The sequence below is a fragment of the Acanthochromis polyacanthus genome, chromosome 12 (assembly GCF_021347895.1).
Source record: "Acanthochromis polyacanthus isolate Apoly-LR-REF ecotype Palm Island chromosome 12, KAUST_Apoly_ChrSc, whole genome shotgun sequence".
NCBI classification, from domain to species: Eukaryota; Metazoa; Chordata; class Actinopteri; family Pomacentridae; genus Acanthochromis; species Acanthochromis polyacanthus.
In genome coordinates, this window is record NC_067124.1 from 21,061,491 (window position 1) to 21,085,363 (window position 23,873).

Sequence of the window (23,873 nt, forward strand, 5' to 3'; positions counted from 1 at the left end):
ACAGTGTGTCAAACATGACAACAACCACCTTTTGCCAGTTTATCTCAAAGGAATATGCACCAAACACTCAAATGTCAAGCGTATATATACAGATTTTTTAAATGTCTGGCTAAAGATGACAGTATTTCTGATACAGGATAAATATTAGCGTATATCTGTCATACATACTTATACCGTTAATCATCCACATCTTGAAATGTTTGACATATTTTTAAAAATACAAAACAGAAGAAGAATGCGTCTCCGTGTATCTATCATACAATCATTTATTAACCAAATGTGAGCGGGGGATTGGAGTGAGGGGACAGGATGATGGCAAATTGAATTTTGCTGATACCATCTATTAATTCTGTTTCTGACACCATACAAGGACACAAGAGTAAGATGCCTGGCATGATTTATTCATCCATGTTTATTTTCAGCATCCTGGAGTATTGCAGAGGTAAATCAACGCTTATGATCTTCATTGCAAGAGAGGCCTCATCAGTATTATGGCCAAAAGTGGTGAGAGATGTTTTTTTTAATTTTTTGCTGATGCTGAATGAATGAAGAATGTCATAAATCTATGAACAGGGGAAAGATAAATGCCAGTTTGAAATTATAGCAGGAGTTGCAGTTGTATATGATATGGGCTTAAGTGTATTGATACTGGGCCTTGTGAAGGGTTGAAAATACAGCATACATAAATAAAGATCAAATTTTTATGTGCTGATTTTGCTTCATTTGATTAGGATGGTCATGCACCAAAGAGGACAGTGGCTTGCACAAGGCTAAACATATTCATCATATTCAGTTATACAGTTCAGATTTTCAGCAAGTCAGGGTATAGTTAGCATGCGTCAAATTTGATTTTGATGTATGCTTTAGATCATCGACCTGTTATAGAATCCACCCGTCGCTGATAGGGAATCCAAATGCAGCTTTAGATTGTGGGTTCTCTGTTCTCTTTGTTCAAAATTTGTCAGGTCTGAACCTTATATTCAGAGATGAGAGATGATGTATGTTGCGAATTAGCGCTATATAAAAAAATGAATTGCTTCTCCTTTCAGATTCACTTTCTTGACTGGCAGCATAGCATGTGCTTCCAGAATTCATTGGTATTCAGTGGAATCCATTCCTAACTCTTAACGCGCAAGGTTTCCTATGTCACAACCCCAAAAGTTCAATTTGAACCAAATTTTTCCCCAGCACAGCAGAGGTGTTGCTTTGAATCATTCATAGCCAGCCATATGGGGGCTCTGCTTTTCTGTGTAGAGGTGCAGTTTTATCTGAAAGCTTTTTTGGTATTCTTGGTATCTTGGTCTTGGCTGCTTTTACCTTTATCTGCTATTTCTTAATGGAATTTCAGGCAGCGGAAATTGAACAAAATTGCTTTTACATCCTATTGTGTCAACATCAGTTTTCTTCATTTTAAACGCTGTCAGGTTATTGCAGGAGCCTATTGTAATTGGGAGTCATCACAATGTTTGAAAAGACAGAAAACTCAGGAGATTTCCTCAACTCTTCATTCTAAATGAAAAAATTTGACAAGCTTAAGTTCTAACTGGTTAATTAAGGCCAAAAAAAAGAGTACAACAGTACTCATTTAAGTGAGTGTGATGGTTGGTATATCCCTGTTAACAGAACCTTAAGTCAACATGTAAATTTCACTCCATACATTACCTAGTTTCTGGTGAAGTCGAGGTCTAAATGTATAATTTAACACTTGTTGACAATGAAGAATTGAGGAGTAGATAAAATGACTTAGAAATAAAACTATTAACTAGTCTCTCCAAAAGTTAAACAGTCGACCTGCACAGCCACACCAACACAGCACACATGCACACCGATACACACACAAAGCTTGCATCACCGTTTCTAAGGAGATGTCAACAATGTGAAACAGATGAGGAAACACACGTGGAATTTAAAGACTGTTCTCCACTATTCATCACTTCTTCCATCATACGTCACCCTCACCCTGTTACCAACTGGCTGGGTGCAGATAACAAGCCATTCTGAGAAATGACATGATCCTGTTTATTGTTTGAATGAAATTTAACAGGATGTATATTACAAACAATCCATGATGTTTTTTTTCCTGAGAATGCAGAGGCATTCATATTAAATGCGGTGTGCTCCTAATAACTGAGGTTCTGCTCAGCTGTCTGGGAAACACAGTAGAGCAGCGTCGTCAAAAAGAATTACACTTGTTTGTTTGCAGACTAGTTAATACTCTTCTTGGTATTTTCTTTTTCAAGGCATAATCGCAGTCCCACTTGCCAAAGCTCTGAGAAAATGAAAAATGAAAAAAATGAAAAAGGTGCTGGTAGCACCTAACTTTAGCATGAAGACTTGTAGATGGTCCCTTTCAGTAAAAGTAGTCAGTATCTTTAAAAAAAACACATTCACAGTTCAACAAAATAACTAAAATATGTCTTGCTTTATATCAGCTCCCTGTAAAGTGAGTTATGTTCAGTAGTGCCTCTTTTTCTCCAGATGACACAGGGCCAGCCTGTCAATAAACCTGTCCTTTGATGTACAACATCAGCAGCCACTAAAGAAGAGTGTCCTCGCAGTCCTCGTTGTGTGTGCTGAGCTTGGCCTTTCTGCGAGCTGTGATGGCTGCCCAGACTCGACACAGCATGCCTCCCCTGACAAAGCAATTTTGGACAGATTGAAACATTTAAATACAATGGTACAAAAGCGGTATCTCAAACACCATTACACCTTTTGGATGCCGTTTAAACTAATGATGCAGACTTCACCTGTTCTTCATAACCACAGGGCAGTCCTTTCCCATGTTTCTGCATGGACAGATTGCGTGATAGTGATGGGTGGAGGCACTCACCTTATTCCACAGTACATCAAGTCGTCCCTGGAGGCCATGTGGAGGAGACAGTCCAAGGTGAACCCATGAGAGAGCAACTAGAAAACAGGATCACACAGGTTTGTGGTTAAGAGTAAGTCGATGGATGAATACCACCTAGCCTCAAGGGTGAAAAAAAGATGAAGTTGAACCTCAGATGTGCTTACCTTATCAATAGTGTCTTGATCTACAGGGACAGACTTTAGCCAGCGTACCAAAGCCTTCCTCTCTGGATTAGAGCTTTTCTTTGAAGTCAACTCGCCATCTATAATGTACAGAGTTCACAACCGTTAGGTTCTGTCTGACTTGGACACAAATTACACGCATGGAGTAATAAGCGGTGTTTGTGCTACACACAACAAAAACACTTGTCATGTTTCCACAGCCAGACTCTCTAATCATTATCCAAACTTACAAGTCAACTTTGAGCACATTAGCTGCTGATCTGACAGCCTACGCCTCTCACAGAAACCCGTCAGGCAGAAATCCCCCGTCAGCCTGAAGCCGAGGTGTGGCAGAGAGTGACTGGTACAAGTGTTAGGAAACAGTGATGAGAATCACTGAGTGCATTGATATTCCAAAGAGGGCTTGGTCCCTTGATGAAATACTGATCATGCTGCAGCTTGTGTGGGTAATTGTCAGACTATAGACTAAGCGCCTACCAACTCCTAGAACATGGCTTCGTCCTTAGGTGTTTTTGCAATAAACAACACAAATATTCTTTACTATAATCTACTGGCTGCACCGAATATAACAACTGAGGCTGTATTCATATAGCATTCTTTTAAACAAACAGTTCCAAAGTGTTTTATACACATAGAAGCAAGCATTACTAATGGTATGAAACACGAAACTGAGAGAATTGATGAACCAAAACAGAGTTACAACATGTATAATCAAAAAAGTAAGAATTTATTACAAAAATGTAACAGTACATTAAAGGAAAAATGAAGCAAAACAGATATGGAGGTCTATAAAAAGGCTTGCATGTCAAGATGGCTTTTGCAATGTATGTATTTTGTATGTTTCAACAGAATATTGTAAATTATTCTAAAGTTTACACAAAGCCAATAAAGGGGCACAAGAACAGATAATTCTTGTTAATAGTCAGTAAACTGCATTTTGAACAACTGTAAGTGCTTTTCAGAGCGACTTGAATGAGGAACGTGTCGCGTGAATTACAATAATCCAGATGGAAGAAATGAAAAGAAATAGTTAACATTTTAAGATATGTAAAAGACAAGATACATATGGCTTAATACATTGGCTTAAGAAAACTGGATGAGCTTAGTAATATTATGGTCAACAGTCATATACTGATTAAAGATGATGCCAAGATGCCTAGTAATAGGTTTGATATTTGGGTGAAATGGATCAATAAGCTGATCAACTGTAGTTGCAAACATAGGTCCAATTAAAAGAATTTCTCTTTAACCAGGGCTTAGATGGAGAAAACTACTGGACATCCAATCTTTAGTGGTGGCTAAGCAATCACAAAGGGAAGACAGTTGTTTCGGGGTATCAGGTCTTGTAGAAAAATAGAGTATCATCTGCATAATGGAGCTACGACATGTTAAAAGTGGCCGAACAGATGACAAAAAGAAAGCATGTAGAATAACAAGAGAATTGATCCAAGAACTCACCCCTGAGGGACCTCACAAAGCAGGAGGAACTAAGGAGGATGCATGATTATTGATGCAAACGATAAAATATCTAATAAGTAAGTAAGAATGAAACCAGCTGATGCAACAGAAATACACTCAACAGAAATATAAATGCAACACTTTTGTTTTTGCTCCCATTTTTTATGAGATGAACTCAAAGATCTAAAACTTTTTCCACATACACAATATCACCATTTCTCTCAAATATTGTTCACAAATCTGTCTAAATCTGTGATAGTGAGCACTTCTCCTTTGCTGAGATAATCCATCCCACCTCACAGGTGTGCCATATCAAGATGCTGATTAGACACCATGATTAGTGCACAGGTGTGCCTTAGACTGCCCACAATAAAAGGCCACTCTGAAAACACACTTATGTAAACTATCAAACTCACTAATAGTATCACTATAGTGTCAGTATGCAGATGGATGTAGTAAAAGTGTGTGGTTAAAACAACAGTACCTTCAGTAACTGCTGCCTTCCTCAGTGCATCTATCTGCTCCTGTTTCTTCTGGACTGTGTTCCTCAGTAGCTCCTGGTACTCTCTCTCTTTTTCACTCAGCTGACTCAGCAGTCTGAAACACAACACAAACAATCATTACCAGTCAGCAGACATCGGTGCAACTAAAAACTGGCATTCATCATAGCGTCCTGCTTATAAAGACGCCTATATTATGATTTTTCATACTTTTACGCCAAAAAATATTACATTTAAATTCCAGATTACTTAGCTGTGAAAACATTTAAAAGGGAAATCAAAAATTGATAATTAGTGGTAGTTTGTTAAAGACAGAATCTTTTCAAATTTTTAGGTAAAAAAAATCATCGTGATAAAGACAACAGTTGAGTGCTACCTCCTGGTCTCTAGTCGCAGGTCTCTCAGTTTCTCGCTGAGGGGACAGTTAGTGTTAAGGATGATGTCTGTAGGGGAGTCTGGGCTCTCTGTAGGCAGGACCTCATTTATGGGTGCTGGCTGCTGTATGTGTACTGGCGCCACCAGGTGGTCAGGGACAAGAGCTACGGGAGTGTCTGGGTCAGCATACTGTTCATCGGGAGTGCTGTCCTCAATCTCAAATGAGGACTGCAGTTGGAGTTTTAGTTCTGAGAGGCAGACAATAGGGTGGCAAGGGTGGTAGACATACAGATAAACAAGCAAGCAAATGAATAAATGACAAAAATAAACACAGCGGATACATAATGAAAGAAAATATGAACTGAAGAGCTGCTTGACAATTAGTCTTTGGCATAAATATGCAGTTTTCAATTGTTTCTTTCCATTAAACCCCAACTGTTCAACATGATACTGAATGAAATATATGCCAGCTGTACCTGGTAGTAGTACAGTTATAGCATCCTGTACCGCCTGCCTCAGCAGATTATCCAGAGCAAACATCCAATGAGGTTTCACCTGTTGCTGCCTCAACACCTTCTTCACCTAAATACGGAGAAAATATTACTTAATATTAGCTTAGTATAAACAGAAGGAGACTCAGGGATACTTTTGATGCGCTGTATCTTTAAAAAATCTTGCCAAACCAAGATCGGCATAATCATCAGGAAAATCTGTCTTGGCTCAGAGGTAACTTACTGCATCTTGGAAGCTAAAGAGCACCGCCTGTAGGCTGTTCAGAGGTACTGCGGCCGCAAGCAGCGTCTCTCGTAGGTCCAACAGTCCACTGGTCAGCTGTTTCCTGTCTGGAGAGCGGATGTTGTCTCCCAAACAGGTAATAAGTGTGGTGATGTGGTCTGCAGTGACAGACGATCCATCCCCATACTTTTGGTAGAAAAAAAGGGGAAAGGAAATGAGGATGCATTTGTATTTCTTGTTTTGGAAGATTTCATCTCTCAATAGTCCTCTTCACCTGGATGAACACTTTCTTAAGAGTTGACCCAATATGATATGTTTATGTGAAAACAACGATACTAATAATGTTCATGACTCAATCACCAAAATTTCTGTTCCTCCCTAAGCCTTTGGGATTATAATGAAGACATCTGTCCTTTAGGTGTGAATAAAAATCATAAGACAAAATCTGGACGTCAACTCTTATACTTTCATTAATTCTGGCACTCCAAAAAAAGTCCCTCTTAAGTGCATACAAGTTGAGACAACGAAAAATTATAAAGGAAAAAGAAGGAGGGAAAAAAGGATAATTTATACTGACAGCTGCAATAGTTCTGATGAAATGTGCCGCATGATATCAGACATGACAGCATTTAATTGGAAAACAACTGCCAAATAACTCAGCCAAAGCTGCCTTATTAACTCAGAGGCAAATTTCATTTGTAAAATTTGCACTCACTGCAAATAGTCATGCCTGTGGCTGCTGTATCTTTTGTAGGTTCATTTTTGGGATGCCACAATGCCAACAGCAACACAAAACGATTTGCGTAACATCGATCTGAGAACAGAACAGTCCAGGGTTATTCGACACAATCTTTGCCTATAAACTAAACTTCCAGATGCTGAAAAACATCCCATCACAACTAACTAGAAAAGCACTGAGAGAGTGCAGACCTCCGCCAAGGATAGAGAGGAAAACAGGAAACTCATGCAGTAAAGGATCATGAGCTGGAATTGAACCTGCGTCTCTGACACAGTTCTGTTTACGAACCACCTTCTTAACCAGTTGAGCTATCTGGACACCTTGCTCTAATTTGTTGGACGACATACTAACCTATGATGTTTTTGTCATATTTTGGACCACATACTAAAACATACTAAAAAATTCAATGTGATCCAGAATCCAGGATCCTTTCCGGATTGCCACCAAAATTAAACAAGCTCTTCCTCTTACCATAGTCTACATCCCCTCAAAATTTCATGTGAATCTGCCCAGGCGTTTTTGAGTTATCTTGCTAACAGACAGACAGACAGACACACAAACACCGGGTGTCACATAACCTCCTTGGCGGAGGTAATTACTTGAGACCCAAGAGTCAGCCTGAGAATTTTAAAGAAAATTTCTGTGCCATGCACTTAATAAACTCTATATTTTGACATGCTGTTGAGCCTTTCCTTCACCCACCTGAGGCACAGACTCCTGTATATTTGAGACGACGCTACTGATATATTCAGTGAGGACTCGGTGGAGTGTGGCTCTTCTTTCACTGTCCTTTCTCAGCATAAAAAGACCAATATTCTCCTCTGTTGCGGCCGGACTGCTCAGGTCCGATGCAGAATCGTCTGGTATTCTGGACAGCAGAGGGCAGCAAAGAGAAGACCCAAACAAAATCAATGAATACAGATTTTAAAAACAAGCAATAAATATGCTGAAATGAAAAGGAGGTGCAAATTAGAATAATCAAATCGATAATATATGTGTGATTTACAGGTTTTTGATAGGTAATACAAGGTAACTGCTGACTGTGGCATCACATCCCATTTATTTTTACCCAGACAGGATGTAACTTCACCAGGCTCACAAATCGAAACCATAGCGTGGTTTGTCACTGATGTAAGATCCTGCAAATTTGGTGCAGAAAAAAGAAGGCTTTGATTTTCTGTTGAACAATAATGCAACTCACGGCAAGAAGCTGCTGGTGCTGGGTGGGCTCTCTGGCGTTTCATCTGTTCTGAGGTTTGACTGGTGCCTCCTCAGGTCCAGAGAACAAGACAGATCAATTGAGTCGGAGTATGAATCGGTGTCCTCCACAAGGATGGAGACCGGGACAGACAGGCTGCGCTGATAATCAGCTGCAAAACCAAATGAGATTGCGTTAGATACTGTATGTCATTGTTAAAAAATCTCTGACATTTACTAGGTTTCACAGCAACACTTAATAGGTGCAAAGAACAAGACAAATAGGGATGTAATACAGTGAATGTGACAATGATGCAATGGGGGGAAACAATACAACCCTAGAAGATTTTGCAATAAGAATGGAACGTAATTTAGATAAACTAGACGGCAAAAGCAGACAAGAGAAGCAATATGTGACTTTCAAGTGTGATAAAGCCTCACTAGTAGAAAGGTAGTCCTTAGGTCCTGATTCCTGTGGAGCTTTAGCCTTCTTCCTTCTGGAAGAATTGAGGAAGACATCCTTCAACAGCTCTGCAGCTGAGGTTCTGTCATCTGGGTTTGGCTCAAAACAGTTCATGATGAAGTCCTTGGCCTCATCTGACATGCACTCTGGAACCTTGGGGTGGATCTTAAACATGCCCACCTGAATGGGATTGTTTAAAGTGTAATGACAGAAAAGGATTTTAAAGGAGATGATAGTATTTCCGATAAAGAGGAAATCGTTTATGTTCATCGAGAATTATAATGCTGTGCTGGATATGCTAATTTCTTTCTGTAGCTGTACAGATGTTGTGTCAGTGTTCTTCCAATAAGTACGTGATTTGTAAATAGTGGTCATGTTCACTCCCAATTAGGGATTGTGACTGACAAACTCAGGTTTTTATTGGCACTAAATTAAGCCAAATAAAACACTGACTGCACAAAACATGGAAGTTAAAAGTTAGGAAATGATCAAATACAATTAATGCTGTTTGAATTAGCAATAGCTGTACCAAATACAGTAATAATCCATTCAAAAATTGTCAGTCTAAAATTTATTATGGCATTTCATTCCACAGGCAAAACAAGCTACTTGTTCTACTAATGTCTACTGTCACTGTTTAAAAAAAAACTGCAACTGCTCAATTTCCTTTTATGTAACCACCACAACTTTCACCTTCTTACCTTGAACATGGCAGCCTGAGGACTGCCTAGCTCATGAAAGGGTGTTTTGCCTGTTGCCATTTCTATGATAGTGCACCCTAGGGACCAGATGTCTGCTGGCTTCCCATAACCTCGAGGCCCTTGGTCTATAATCTCAGGGGCCATGTACTGAAGAGTTCCTATAGAAAAGTCACCAGAAAAGTAATTTAATACAGTTACTAGCCTGCAGGTATAAAAATTCAGTATATCCTTTTAATGTATTTAAAAAGAGACATAAATGTCAGCCGCTCACCAGCAAACGTCTCAGTGCAGGGGTTAATCCCTGCTAACCGTTTAGAAGTTCCAAAATCAGAGATCTTCAGCACGCCACTATAGGTGTTGATCAATACATTGTCGCCCTATAGGAGAGGCAAGACAAATACTACTATACTATACCAAGGTAAGTTGAAAATATTTTTGATATTTTAATAAGATGATTATTTGCCATTGGTTCTAGGGTTCTCTGCTCACCTTAATGTCTCTGTGGACTATCTGATTATCATGAAGGTATTTCAATCCCTCAAGGATCTGCTTGGTGTAGAAGATGATGGTGGCTTCATTGTCTTTCAGAGGACCCCATTTAGAGCGCAGAAGAGACGATAAACTTCCTAGAAGCAGCAAAGCAAAATTTTAAGATCATATTATTTTTAGTTAAAGGTTTTTTTTTTTAAAGTTATTCCACACATGCACATGAAGGGATAGAAATGAACAAAATGCTATTTCTACTTTTAATGTCACACTCAAAGACTAACTGTAAGGGAGTTATTCATCTTTATTTGTAACGTCAAACAAAGATATGGATTGAAATTGTTCACATTTCCAATGAAAGATTTCAAATGTCATTTTCTTACGATGACGTCATTGTCTGAAATGTTTTTCTGCAATGAACAGGAAGTCTTTGGATCCACCCACTTCTTTAAAACTGGCTTCCAGTGACTGTTACACAATCACACATGCATTAACAAATCCAAACACATGATTTCCTTAATGCTTAATAAAGGGAGGATCGTGTTACAAAGTCACAATCCCTGTAGAACAGTCAGACAAGAAATGCAGACTTGAAGTCTGTGACAGTGTTTCCGTATGTTTTGGAATTTCCAAGCAACAAAGAAAGGGCTTCTGTCCAAGCCCTCAGTGCTCCAAAGAACAGTTCTTCCTAGTGACCTAATATTACTATGTGAGTGTGTAATTATTAGGTTGTACATTACATTGAAATTGAATGACGTATTTGTCAGAGCCGTTAGATGAATTAGTAATTCTTTCCACATCAAATGAAAGTGAAAATGCATCAGTACCTGCATAGGCAGAAACAATTACTTAAGAATTTAACGAAATTGAAAGAAATTATGACACCACATCAAAAAGGCTTCCTTCCTGCCTTTATATGTATCATAACTAATTTTAAATACCATCTGCTAATTCTAGTCAGACACACTACCAGAAAGTACAAAAACATTGCTTAAAAGTTTTAAATTATTAGAGCTGACTAATGTAATCTGGTAATGGATATTTACCCTTGATTGGTATCTCCTGCTAAAAGTATTAAAGTTTAAATCTTTTGCATTTTTACCTCCTGGCACTTCTTCCATGAAGATCTTGATAAAACCATCCTGACTGACAGAACCCAGGTACTGAACGATATTTCTGTGTTTAAGCCTCTTGTGTAGAGCTATCTCCTCGTGGAGCGGCTGGGAGTACCTGGGCAACACAAAGGCATAAAACTGTGATTGAAAGATTTTACAAAATCAACAATACAACATCCCATTACAGCTTTTATTTCAAAACATGCAGAAACCCTGTGGCATGCAGAAATTGTGTTTCTTGGGTAAACAAATCCACACAAACAACTGCTTAAATCTGGTGTTTCAAAACACTCTCATTTTAAATAAATCACCATTATGGGTCAAACAGTACAGCAGAAGCTTACCTAAATTGTGTCAACTGTATTTTAAGCTGAATTTCCTCTCTGATACATACAGGGTATACAGCATTTATTAGATAAAATGAAACTTTTCTGAAAACTGCCATTAATATATAGGAGGTACAAAGAATGTAAGTGTTACTAAATGATCAGGTTTGTCTTTGAAGTAAAGAAATGTGAAAGTCTGTGGGATGCTATTGCTTAACTTCCCACTTTAAAAGCTCAAAAAAACCATTAGCTGATATTGTAGAGGATTCCTTTGGATTCCTCTTGTAGATACACATGCCCCCCAAATAGCAAAACTGTTGATGGCGTAACAAAGCAAAAATGGAAAGTCTAAACCCTCATTCATCTACCCAAATGTCCCTAAAAAGCACTGGGGAGCTGACAACGCTACAGAGTGTGATCTCTGCCAAATCCCTTCCCGTTAAGGAGATTGTCTGAAGACCATTAGAGAAACAGTGCAGCTTAGAATTCCCGAGGGAAAGATGACTGAATAGAAAACATGTTTCTCATACGTGCTGTCTTTCTCAGGGATCTCCTTGATGGCGATGCGTACTTGGTTGCTCAGGTCTCGTCCTGCGTAAACAACACCATACGTCCCTTTACCAAGAACCACCTTGTTGCCATTCTCGTTGGTCTCATAGATGTACTGCAGAATAAGATGAAGACAGCATGAAAGAATACGGAGTGGCTGGATGTGAAGTGTCAGCAGAACTGTGAGGAATTTCACAAGAGAAGGAGAAATGCGCAAAGAAAGAGGTAGCAAGTGAGATGTAAAATAGAGCCTGCGCTGCATCAGAGGAATAAAGGACTGTGACTGACCTCTAGAATTCCTTCAGTTAGATGTTCGAGGTCATGAGGATTGTCTTCAGCCTGCTGAAGCAGGGAGTTCACCAACTCGCAGAAACTATCAAGAAAACATTGAGAGAAGACATTAATGTAGATGAGAATATCTGGAGTTTCAGTGAATGTCAGTTCAAGTTAAGAGAACACAAATAGCCAAAGATTTAACTGTGGGTTTTTGCCACAGAATTTACCCATAAGGGCAAGTGTCCAGTTTGTGAGAGAAATTCCCCTTTTCCTAGAATAACCAGTGCACAGACTGAACCTGAGCTTGTTTGTGTTTTTTTTTCACAACAAGACACACAAATGCATGTACCTCTTATAGAATTGACATTAATCAGGCATAGATGATTTAGTATAAAAGCTCAGTCTCAGTTATAAATGAGAAACCTGTTATCCCCACCCCAACCACTCCCACAACCCCCCTCAGCCCCACTCTCACTCCAACCGGTCGAGGCAGATGGCCGCCTTCCCTGAGCTGCTTCTGTCTGGGGTTTGTTTTTTTTTCCTCCCTGTTAAATGTGTGGCTTTTTGCTTCCTTCCCACTGTTGCCAACTGCTTGTTCACAGGAAATCCAAAGAGAATTTAGTTATTTTGGTTTTCTGATCAGAATTTGTAAGGTCTTCCTCTTTGTATATTAGGTGCCATGAGATGACTATGTTGTGAATTAGTGCTATATAAATACAACTGAATTGAACTGAAGCATGCTACCAATGCCTGTCTGTTTCCAATATTGATAAATCTGGCACTACATTAAAACCACCTTCCAAATATTGTGTAGGTTACCGCCATGCCACAAAAACAGCTCAGGATCATCAGGCCATGGCCATGAGACCTCTGGGGACATGCTGTGGGTCGCTAGCAACAGATTTTTTTTGTGGATCTGGCTTCTACAGGCACATCCTTTTAATGCTCCATCAAACTGGGATCTTGGTAGTTTGGAGACCAGGCCAATGCCTCGGGCTCTATGTTGTTTCTGGCACCAATCCTGAGTAGTCTTTGTTTTGTGGTGGGTCACACTATCATGCTGGGGGAGACCTTGCCATAGGGAGTGTGTTTGATGTGGGACAATGTCAACGTGGGTGGAATGAACACATGCAGTAACATCCACATAAATGCCGTTAACCAAGGTCGAGTCCATGTTCAGGCCTTCTCAGTATCCACTGTCTGACCCACACAACTCTGTCTCTCCTTCTCTCTTTTCTCCTTCTGTCAACAGCTTGTTGCAATCTGAGGAGGTTCTGATTCTGCTGCTGGACTAGTGCACCAATCATAGCAAGTCTCTCAGCATCCATGGTGATACAGTTTTACTGTAACTTTGAGCAAATTCGATATAGATGAGGTCTGAACTCAGCGGCAGCTCGATTCCAAATGAGCTCCTGGTCCATTTCTCCCCGTATTTATAGCCAAATTCTGGTCCCGCTCCGACACCTCTATACCAACGCCAAACCAAAGTTCATCGCCGCCATGGATCGCTGCTTCAACGCCCGACACCGTTCCAGCAACCCCGTGTCCGCTCGTAAAACGCTTACAATTGCTCCACCGAAGTTTGTGCAACGTTTAATCGCCGCCCGGGCAACGCTGGCGAAGCAGCGGTGGTCCAGCGTTCAAGATTTCTGCGTTGGCCTAGCGGACCCAAGCGTCCACGAACTTGCGTCTGGCGGTGCCAAACTTTGACTGGGCGTTGGTGGAGCGGGGGTGAACTTTGCCGGGGCGGAAAATTGCCCCATCCTCCTCGCTCGCAATATTTTGTGCAGCTCATAACTTTCGGAGCGGTAGGAGGGCTCCTCCAGAAACATCAGCGGTGGCCGAACGTATACGGCGTTGCTTTAACGGGGGCCAACTTCTGTTAAACGGTAGTGAACAGTTACGAGCGGTGATGAATTTTTTTCACCGCTCCAGGAACGCTCCAGCAAAGTTCGGGCGGTGTGACCGGGCCTTTAACGAGATGATCAATACTGACACTTGTCTGTGGTTTTAATGCTGTGGCTGATCAGTGTATATTGGTTTTGACTGACAATTTTTTTTTCATATGAGATTCCTCAGTAAAACTGTACATTATTCTGACCAGGAACCTGATTGGTCATGTAGACACAACCTTTGTTTGTTGCCTCAAATGAATGAGTCAGTGTAAATCACAAAAATAAATTCCAGCATTGTTTCATCGCTACTAGCTACAGTTAACATGTAAGTACGCAGGCAGTTTCAATTTTACTTTAGTTTGTTTGGAAAGAGTTCCAACGAAAACAATCCTGAGAAGGCAGGATGTTGTAATCTGAGAAAAGTAAATCATTTAGCAATGCTTTGAGTAGCACAAACAAAACTGAGTTCACTCACAGCAGAGGTTACAGCAGTTACCCTCACAACTGAATCTATCTGTAGTGCGAGATGGCAGTGGAGGCTAGACAATTTTTTTTCTGTGCATGCGTGATTTGGGTCAAGTGGCTTTTGAAGCAAGAGTAAAAAAGAAAAATTAAAAATTGCCCTAAGGGGATTTCTGAGAGGGCAATAAAGGAAATATGACTCATAGAGAGTTATTACATCACACTTCGTCTGGAAAAGCTGGTTTGCCTGTTTCCCCGTTGACATCCTAATAATCTTCCTCCACCCTGCACTGATGGTCTGTTTACGTTTATCAGGCCAGTCAGTTGGTCAGTGAACAAGTCATCCACACGACCTCACACACACGCATAAACACAAACAAACCGCCTTGCTGTGTCTTCGTAAATCTAATAGCCACTCACCCTTTACAGTGACTCTCAGAGGGGAAGCAGAGCTGGAAGTCATCGGAGTTGTAGTGGACATAGAGGAAGCAGCTCCGCTCATCGATCTTTGAAGCACTTCAGAGAGACAGAAGCAAATACATACTGGAATTAGTCAAAGCTCCATTGTATTTGTTTAGATAATCCGTATGGAAATGGGATTCTGCTGAACACACTAGACACTGTCGCAGTCACTACACAGTCTTTATCTGTTAAGCCCATTCTGTTGTATTGAAGCAATGGCAAATGTTTGATTTCTAGAGTACGCTTTAGGTAAATGAATGGGGAGCAATGTCATTAAATCATTAACGCAGATGAAAAGGAAGAACCCACTCCGATAGAAAAGGCGCTTTTCACCTTTCCGCAGTGATACCAGTCTGATGAAATTGTTTGGGTGTTATAAGCTGCCCAGCACCTGATGGTTTTGGGTATTTGCTAAAAATTGCCCAAGCGGCAAATTCGCAGACAAGACAAGGTTAAAATACACAGTAACAATGCTGAGTAGGCACAAGGGAATATGCAGAAAGCACAGAAACAAAGAAGCAAAGCATTAAACTATATTGACATAACAGAAATCTGACGGTTTGCCAAGGTTCCCCAGACAACCCGCACGTTTTGAGTCCTTTGGCTTTGCTGTAGGCTCGGACACACCCAGAACTGAGAGGAGATGTTTGCACATACTGTACTCCACTTACCTCACTCCCCGTATTGCAGATGCTGGGAAAGTCCACTGGTGTAAGCCTTTCTGTAGAATTAAAGACAAATTTAAAACACGTAACACTTTCAATACAATGGTCATGCACATGGCAAGCCAGCTTCAATTTGCATAGAGCTACATAATACATTCAAAAACCTAATAACCCTGTGGCAGCGTGGAAAGTTGCTTTTTAAAACACACAATGACACTCCCCAGTTTAAACTCTCGCTGGCCCAAAAATTAATAGCTATTGATATGACAAGACTATTTTTTCCTTTCATCATGCAATATATTCTACATTCTGTAGGTATGGTATGTACACAGACACAAAGGTATTTTCTCCAGGAGTAGTGAGACCTACATACCTTTAGGGTTGTGACGTGTTTTAACTGGACAGTGCGACTTTCATCTTCCTCACTAACACAGACAATAGCTGGTTGGAGGACTTTGCTGGGCTCCAGAATGAGTACCTGAAACACAGCAATCCACAATTCAAACCCCAAATAAGCAGAGGTGTGTCCTGTTGTATATTTTCGCATTAAGGTTTTTAGTTTATTGCTACGGTAAGTGCTAAACTAATCCATGTTGTCTTACTGGGCAGCGGTCTGTTGAGATGGTGGGTTTGCAGGTCTGCAAAAGCAGCTCCATCCAGAAGTCCACTATTTCTTGTTTAGGAGATCTAACCTCTGGCAGCTTGGCAAACTGACGGTACAGTATGTATGTCTCCATAATGGATGCCACAAACCTGAAACAAATGTGAATTTTTTAGTCCCAATAAAATGAATATAAAATAAGTATGTATCCTTCTAAATACTTTCTAATCCACAAGATATTTTGAAATCAAGTAATTAAATAAAACAAATATATCCTGGTAAATGAATCTTGATGATTAACGCCTGGACCTGCATGGCCACAGCTTATCAAGAGTGGGTCCTAAAGCCTCACCAAATAGGAGCCTTGAGTCTGTAGAGCTTCTCAGAGGCCTCAATGACTTTTCTGTGTTCACGAGCGAGGATGTTTGCTCCGAGGTAGAATCCTACATCCCAGTAGTCCTTCATCTTCTCCAAACTACCCTTTCTCCCAAGCAGGGTGCTTATAGTCACACCTAGACATCAACATAACAGCATGAATCAAATAGCTTATTAACAAATGAACAGATGTTGGTTCTGTGCAATAACTACAAGTTCATTTAACTTCCAGTGTTGAGATAAAGCAGAAACAAAGCACTACAGCGTTTTTATGTGCTTACACACTCATTGACACAAAATCAACCAAAATGAATGCAATATTGCATAGACTTGAATTGATAACTCTATCCAAAAGACAAGTATGGACTTCAGCATCTCCTGACACAGTATGTACAGTGATATGTAGAAATGTCCTCTTTGAAATGCAATAATTTTCAAAATCTCAGTGACATGAAAAATCTCTAAAACGCTTTATTTTATCCAGCTTATATATGAAGAACACGTGAAATGCCACCAATATCATATATCAATTAGCACTGTGGATAGCAAAGTTTTGAAGTTCATACCCCTATAGGTTAAAGAGTAATATGAAGGTAATATCATAAATCTGTTGGCAATAAACATACATTGCGCTAAGATTATCCAAGCAGGCTTTTGTAATAAATCATTTCCTTGGTGGAAAAAGAAAAAGCATGAAGCACCTATTTTGCGCAGTTCAATAGAAGTCTCGAATTCATGGCCAGCTGCCATCAAGAGGACCACGTTGTTGATGCCTGAGTGAATGGTTGGCTCTGTCTCAAAAGCTTTTCCATACCTGACAAATAATGTGTAGAAATAATGGATGTCAGACAGGGAGCAATAAGTACATCTGTAAAATAACAAAACATTAACTGCTACAGTCACAAAAACAATTAGTCTTTAATTGGGTGCAGGTTTGCACGAACAGACTAACAAACAACCAAATGGATTGTACCAATAGCCGGCCTGGTCTCTGCTGCGCTGGTCAGTGAACCCTGAGTTCATGAATATGTCTTTGTAGATCCGTCCACACAGGCAGTAGACGTCTGATGCCACCTTATTTGCCGACTCCACAATGGGGAGAATTAATTCCAAAGCCTTTGCACGATCTCCAGGGTGACTCCTCCTAGCAGGGGAAAATGTGATGATGTCAACAATGGTGCAGCTTTCACAAAGCCCTATATATCTTGCATACATACAAAGTAAATAAAGGCTACACAACGGGAATGAACAAAAAGCTGAAACTAGAGAGGGGGAGCTGACAATTGTCTAACTATGTTGGCAGGATTATACTAAGCAAATCCAGATGCAATATCAATCACGTGAGTACCTGTTTAGAGCAAATATATAGTGAAACTTGATATTCTGATGTCTTGTTATCAGGCACATTGGCAGGTTGTTTAGAGTCTCCACCAGTTTGATCATGGCATCATAGTCCTGACAAAAAAAGGGTGCAGAAACACAATGGATTGTCTACCACGCTGACATGAAATACTTTACATTATTGCAATATTTATTAACAAAATCACTTCAAACCTCAACAGCCATTTTTGTTCAGAATAAAAAGAAAATTTAATCTTGGGATTTGGTTAACTGCTGTTTAACAGGGGTTAGAATCACAGCATAACCTACAACACCCACAATAACAATGGTATTATGATACAGTGTTCTGCAATACTCAATACACTGCAAGAAAATCATCTATGATATGTCATACGTGTGTAATTATAGAAGAAAAAAGGCAAAATGGAGAAATTATGTTTGTTGCTTGAAGACACAGATTTGCCCAAATAATGTCCACAACAGTATGTCTTTAGATCTTTTACACGTTTCATACGTAGACATTTACTACACACAGAGACGTATAAATACATACCTGTATGTCCCTGTAGGACAACAACAGGTTCATAACTATATCAGGGGTGAGCAGCTCGACACTATCCAATCGTTTCTGGATGCGGCTCAACTCCTCACTCAGGGCTTGTCCACTGAACCTCTCCCGTGCAATACGAATCTCATGCCTGATTGACTCCCGAAAGTATTCACTGTCAGAGAAGGCATAACATTGCACACTTTCATAATCTCCAAGAAATCTGACAAGCAGGTGTGGAAAACTGCCTCATAAGCATATACTGTTTCTGACAAAGCACATGGTGATGGCGAACAGAGCCCTGCAGTTCTTGCCTGACCTGGACTGAATGTGCACGTTGTTCAGCAGATGCACCAGTCTCTCCACCAGCGGGGTCAGCAGGGGCTCCAGCTGGAAACTAGGCTGCATCAACTCTTTAATACAAGTCATCATTGTGGCATCACAGGCAAACACTTTGCCCTGAGGTGACACCACGTAAGGGATGAAGGTGTAACTTCCACACTGCTCCTGAAGGAAGACAATGCATGCATTATATGCCGGCAACTTTCAAGCACCTTTCAAAACACACAGTTACAAAGTGCTTAACAGTAAGAACAAATAGGATAAAACTTATTTTTGAACGATTTACTATATTTATTATTCTTTTATAAATCATTAAAAGTTTAATTTGATCATATTTTTTTTATTTATTTATGCAATTCTCATTTGTGAATGATTTGAAAACTGAATGTCTTTGTATTTTGCTGTTTGACTGGACAAAGAAAGACTAAGCTTCTGATGAATTGCATTGCATTGTTACAGAGTAAAGATCAGCAGACTAACCAATAATGAAATATTTATTAGCTGCAGCAGTGGCTGAATTAACATGGAAGGGAGCCTGGAGGCAACAACAAAGTGTAAGTGTCTAGTGACTGTCTCCACTTCTCTCACTTCCATTAAGGGCAGTGCACGCATTAAGATGCACCTGAATGGAAACTCTTGGGCTCTACTGGGCCCAGAGGTGTTGCACACTCTGTAATCCAGTCAAAGCTGCAGCTTTAGTTTCACTATCACCAATTTATAACACACAAAAGCACGTGTTACCTTGACCGCCTGTAGATCACTATCCTGCTTGTAACAGTAGAGAATTATGTTATTAGTCATACTGAAACTCTCTCTGACTCCAAGGTGGTAGAACAGAGAAGGTTGGCAGAAAGTGTCACTCATCTCCACCACTGCTACATCTGTGTGGGGAATTCAAAAGGGCGGGTGAGTTTGTGTAATTGGCGTAGAGCTGCGCATATGTGTCATCCAAATTACCCTCCAGTCAGCATGCCTGCACTTGCCTGCGTTGTAGAAACTATCCAGGATGTCTGTAGTTCCCAGTGATATCCTCTCGAAAGAAATGCTTTTAAAAGCAGCGTGCGCGTCCGCACAGGCTTCCTTGAGGCATTTTAGCGACAAGTTCTCCTCAGTTTGCGGCACCGATGCGTCCTCGTTGACAATGTAAGCCACGGACACCGCTCTGCTCCGACTTCGTGGAGAGATGATCGGTTTACCGGAGCCGCTGCTGACACTCAGCTCCATGGCCAGAGAGTCCTGCCACAAACTCCCAGCTGACACCCAAACTGGATCCCTCCTCTTCACCTCTCGCAGGCTCATTCGCCTGCGCTCCGACGTATACATTTTGTGCCTTTATTCCGCAGCTGGATCTCAATGCATGTCCTCAGTCCGGGCAACTTCCATTAAGAAACGCACAGTTGCTTGATCTCGTAGTTCCCCAGGTGACTCTTCACCTCCGTTCAGATATCCACTAACATTCCCAGTACTCCTCTCCACTTGACCCGCCCTCCTCTCCTCCCAGCTCCGCTCCGCCCGCTGGCACTTTGAAACTGTTTTCCTCTGACTCGACTCTCTCATGACCTCTGCTGTGAAGTTACTTTTCAGCAAGTACGCATTTCTCCACAAAACCAACGGGGTTCTGCACACTAATTCACTATCTTCTCTGTGTTCTTGTTGCATAGAATTAATCCCCCTTGTTGCTAAACTATTATAAACTAAAAATAGACATGACGAAAATAAGATCTGAACTCACATGGATATTAATTATGATACAATTAATGTCTGATAATCTGATACAAATTAAAAAAAAATAAAGACTACAAGTAAAACTCAGAATATTTTTTCTGCTCTTTTTATTTACAGTACAAAAATGGAAATTTACTACGAATGCTTTTGAACAATAAAAATAAAAGAAGTCTTTAAATACACACTGTAGCGGTGCAAAGAAACACACAAGAGCATCCTTTTTTTATGTTCCCTGCACTACAAAGCAAAAGAAAAAGGCAATATGCTCAAAAGTTTTATGTCTGTAATGTTTACTCTGACAGTAAGCAAAGCTTAATAAACATGACTCTGGAGCTCACATTCCAATGATGTAATGCACACTGACATGTATAGCATGGACATACACGAGAAGCCGTGTTTAGCACTCAGTGATCTGACCAGGAAACATAATTACCTGTTGATGAGCAGGACATCTGTTATCTGGCACTGAGCACTTATAAGTTGTGAGCGCTGTCAGATGTAAGATCAGTCATGCATCACAAAGACATTACACAACAACCTGAGAATAGGAAGTCTGCTCTGAGACAGTTGGCAGGTTTAAGCAAGAGTTCAGTAATTACAGAATATACACTACAAAACAATCTTGTTCCATTTTTGTAATTAAATCTCCTATTTACCTGTTCGATTTATTGCTCCATTCCCTGCAAAAACACCCATTTGCTTTACTGACACCGATGAGGTTATCCAACCTGAATTAATTTTGCCAATATAACATTTGGGATCGAGTTACTCGTCAAGGCCTTCGTCTTCCTCTTCCTCCTTGGCATCCACCTCACTCGTGTCTGAGAACTCGTGCAGGAGGACGTACTCGCGGCTGCTGAAGCCAAACTTGAGAACATCTTTCTCTTTGAGCTCATAGTAGCGCTGGGCCTCGATACGCTGGTTGTTCAGGTAGGTGCCATTGCCAGAACCAAGGTCAATAATGTAAGGTCTTACTCTGCGGCCCGTGGTGCCATCTGCCCGCGTAAACGCCACCAATCTGTGAAAATACAGATAGAAAAGTAGAGCTGTTTAATTTGTACCGCAAAAGAAGAATTGAAGCGTTTGGCAACATCGGTATGTTTTAATGTGTAGATTATACTGAAGTTATCAGTGTGTCTAAAGCATGTCATGAAGTCAAAACACTTTAACTGATTGAATATCCTACCTATACTGGAATACTGCATGTTGCTTGGAGCAGGATGGGTGGTCAATGGGGATATCAGCAATTTTTCTCTGCCGCCCCAACAAATAGGCACTCTGTCTGTGAATGTACATGACTGGGAGGGGTTCATCGTTCTTGAAGGGGTACAGTCGCCATCTCCGCTTTGGAATGCGAGCCTCAGGTGGTTCATTGTACTTGATCACCACTCCCCGGAATGTGTTTGTGTCTTCTGTGAGCGCCCCTGACAGTTCAAAGTTAGGCTTCTCTTTGTCAGGAGGAGGAGCATTTGTGTCGCTGCTCCCACCTTCAGACTGTCCAAAATTGTGGTCTTGGTTTTCTTCACGTCGCTGCCGATTTTCCCTGCGGCGCTCGTCGTGCTGCTGTCGCTCAGCTTGCTGGGACGCAAGCGCATTGCGTTCCCTATGCCTCTCTCTGCCACGGTCTCTTTCCCTCGGCCTGTCTGTTTCCCATCTGCTTCGTCTTTCCTCTGGTTGGTCATTTCTTCGTCTCCGCTCATCACTGCCTGCCCTATGTTCATCCCGTTCCTGTGACATATTTGGAAAGAAAACATTTAAAGAAAGATTTTTTTTTAGTCCAAGAAAAACTTACAGTTACGGCTTTGAACAGTCGCCATCATCACAGCTTCATTACACGCTACGGTACATTCAGCCTATTTCACAAAGTTGCAAAATGGCCACTAGTTTGAATGACATATTCTCAATGACATATGCCACTGATAAACAGTAAGATACTATAGTCACAATAACAACTACCACATACCATGGCAGTATAACATGTTAAGCTGGTAATCATGAGACTAATATAGTTGTGGATAATGACCCTTCATAGGCAGCTGGCACATACAAATTGTGTCGTCTTGGCTATGACAGCTTAGACGACTGTGGCAAAATGCAGACTATACAACTGTCTCTGATAAACCTAGAACAACAAAATCATTACCTTTTTAAAATTTTATTTTTTTAAAGCATTGTGTGCTACTAACTCCATTACAGTATTATTTGCTGATACTTGTTGCAGTGCCAGTGTACCAAGTGATATACAGGACCTATCTGTGGTTTACAAGTGGCATTTTTCTTGAATGATGAGGGGTTGGAATTTATAAGCGTTGCTTCATCCATCCCCTTTTCAAATCACTCATGTAAATTTTCTGATTTTGATAATGTCAGAAACTGATTTGAAATAAAAAAATAATCTAATCTAATGATGGGAGTGCACATGTTTTGGATGGCATATCTCACTAGAAAGTTGTATAGCGTTCTGCCACTAAAGGAACCGTGGGTTATCAAGGGTCAGGGTCACTTTTCAGTTCTACTGAGTCTTAGATAGTTGCATTGCTTCTCAGTAATATAGAACATAATCACCCGCTTTATTTTGTTGTCACCACCACGATGAGGACTACGACTCCTCCTGTTTCTCGGAGATCTGCTGCTCCGTCTAGCGGGAGAGGTCTCCCTTCTACCCGGCGAGCGGTCCCTCGTCCTGGCCGGTGATCTACGTGAAGAACATAACAGACTCTTAAGCGTCCTTACACAGCACATGTCTTTCAGTTTCTGTGAGGATGCTAATACAATGTGCTGAACGTTAAATGCTAACAAACAAAACAATTATAATAACGTGACTCATAAAGACTACAACACGTGTTCTGCTAGCTGTCAAGTTAAAGAACAGAAAATATGTGTAGAAAGTGAGGCAATATGGTGACTTTATGACATATACCCGCTCGTTCTTCTCCTTTGTGGACTGGAGTTGTCGGTGGACCTGGACCTCGAACGACGTGATCTCTGTGGCCTACCAGGGCTCAGTTTCTCCTGCTTTACCTTAACTTCGGGTTCCCGCTCCGGAGATTCCCTTCTTCTGTGTCGCTTTTCTTTGGCCATTCCCAAATAATTACACTAATTCGACCGTTATGTGACTAAACATACATCGCTATCTACACAAAAACAAACAAAAACAAAAGCCTCGCAATCTCACAAACTTCGACTGTTATGCTAAGCTCACACACTTCCGTTTCCTGCGGTTCGTCGAGAATTTATGTCGGCGCGGTCGCTGTCCACTTTTCACTTGGTTCCGCCGTGACTGCTACGTCATTTACTGTTTATTTAATGAAAACTGAGGCTGCTTAAAGTAACGAGAAGTAGGACAGAGTTTACGTCGTCGATTTTTTTGTTCAGTTTACCCTCCTCTTTATTCTTTCTTTCCTCTTTAAACATACGAGGCACGTTATAAAGCGTAAAATGTACGTAAACTGGAAATCCAGCACCTCTTCGACTGTCGTTTGCTGTGCTGATTAAAACGTATTTT

At 40.7% G+C, this 23,873-nt stretch overlaps 2 protein-coding genes across 2 annotated transcripts; both read right to left on the reverse strand.

Annotated features, from left to right (window-relative positions):
• Positions 1-380: 380 nt before the first annotated feature.
• On the reverse strand, positions 381-20,136 carry si:ch211-1i11.3 (mitogen-activated protein kinase kinase kinase 5). Its single transcript, XM_022219629.2, has 28 exons — positions 19,627-20,136; positions 19,385-19,524; positions 18,621-18,808; positions 18,308-18,476; positions 17,762-17,868; positions 17,387-17,557; positions 17,115-17,227; positions 16,391-16,550; positions 16,040-16,190; positions 15,811-15,915; positions 15,444-15,493; positions 14,731-14,826; positions 11,966-12,050; positions 11,659-11,792; positions 10,790-10,917; positions 9,691-9,827; positions 9,473-9,578; positions 9,202-9,359; positions 8,479-8,680; positions 8,042-8,210; positions 7,543-7,708; positions 6,102-6,287; positions 5,843-5,948; positions 5,368-5,614; positions 4,976-5,088; positions 3,016-3,113; positions 2,831-2,907; positions 381-2,633 (listed from the first exon to the last, which is right to left on the reverse strand). Exons 1-28 carry the CDS (start codon positions 19,964-19,966, stop codon positions 2,537-2,539), a joined length of 3,999 nt encoding a protein of 1,332 aa, XP_022075321.2. The 5' UTR covers positions 19,967-20,136; the 3' UTR covers positions 381-2,536.
• Positions 20,137-20,458: 322 nt separating this feature from the next.
• snip1 (Smad nuclear interacting protein) lies at positions 20,459-23,609 on the reverse strand. The gene is made up of 4 exons (XM_022218549.2): positions 23,289-23,609; positions 22,934-23,063; positions 21,555-22,096; positions 20,459-21,386 (listed from the first exon to the last, which is right to left on the reverse strand). Exons 1-4 carry the CDS (start codon positions 23,447-23,449, stop codon positions 21,134-21,136), a joined length of 1,086 nt encoding a protein of 361 aa, XP_022074241.1. The 5' UTR covers positions 23,450-23,609; the 3' UTR covers positions 20,459-21,133.
• Between the last annotated feature and the right edge of the window lie 264 nt (positions 23,610-23,873).

Excerpts from the sequence above, each read along its gene's own strand:
- si:ch211-1i11.3 (XM_022219629.2), bottom strand. The coding sequence starts at position 19,966 with ATGTATACGTCGGAGCGCAGGCGAATGAGCCTGCGAGAGGTGAAGAGG. Across the intron at positions 16,551-17,114 it reads TATTGAACTGCGCAAAATAG|GTGTGACTATAAGCACCCTG; the intron begins GTGCTTCATGCT and ends GTTGATGTCTAG. Across the intron at positions 6,288-7,542 it reads TACAGGAGTCTGTGCCTCAG|TATGGGGATGGATCGTCTGT; the intron begins GTGGGTGAAGGA and ends TTCTACCAAAAG.
- snip1 (XM_022218549.2), bottom strand. The coding sequence starts at position 23,449 with ATGGCCAAAGAAAAGCGACACAGAAGAAGGGAATCTCCGGAGCGGGAA. Across the intron at positions 23,064-23,288 it reads CAAAGGAGAAGAACGAGCGG|ATCACCGGCCAGGACGAGGG; the intron begins GTATATGTCATA and ends TTCTTCACGTAG. Across the intron at positions 21,387-21,554 it reads CATGCAGTATTCCAGTATAG|ATTGGTGGCGTTTACGCGGG; the intron begins GTAGGATATTCA and ends GTATTTTCACAG.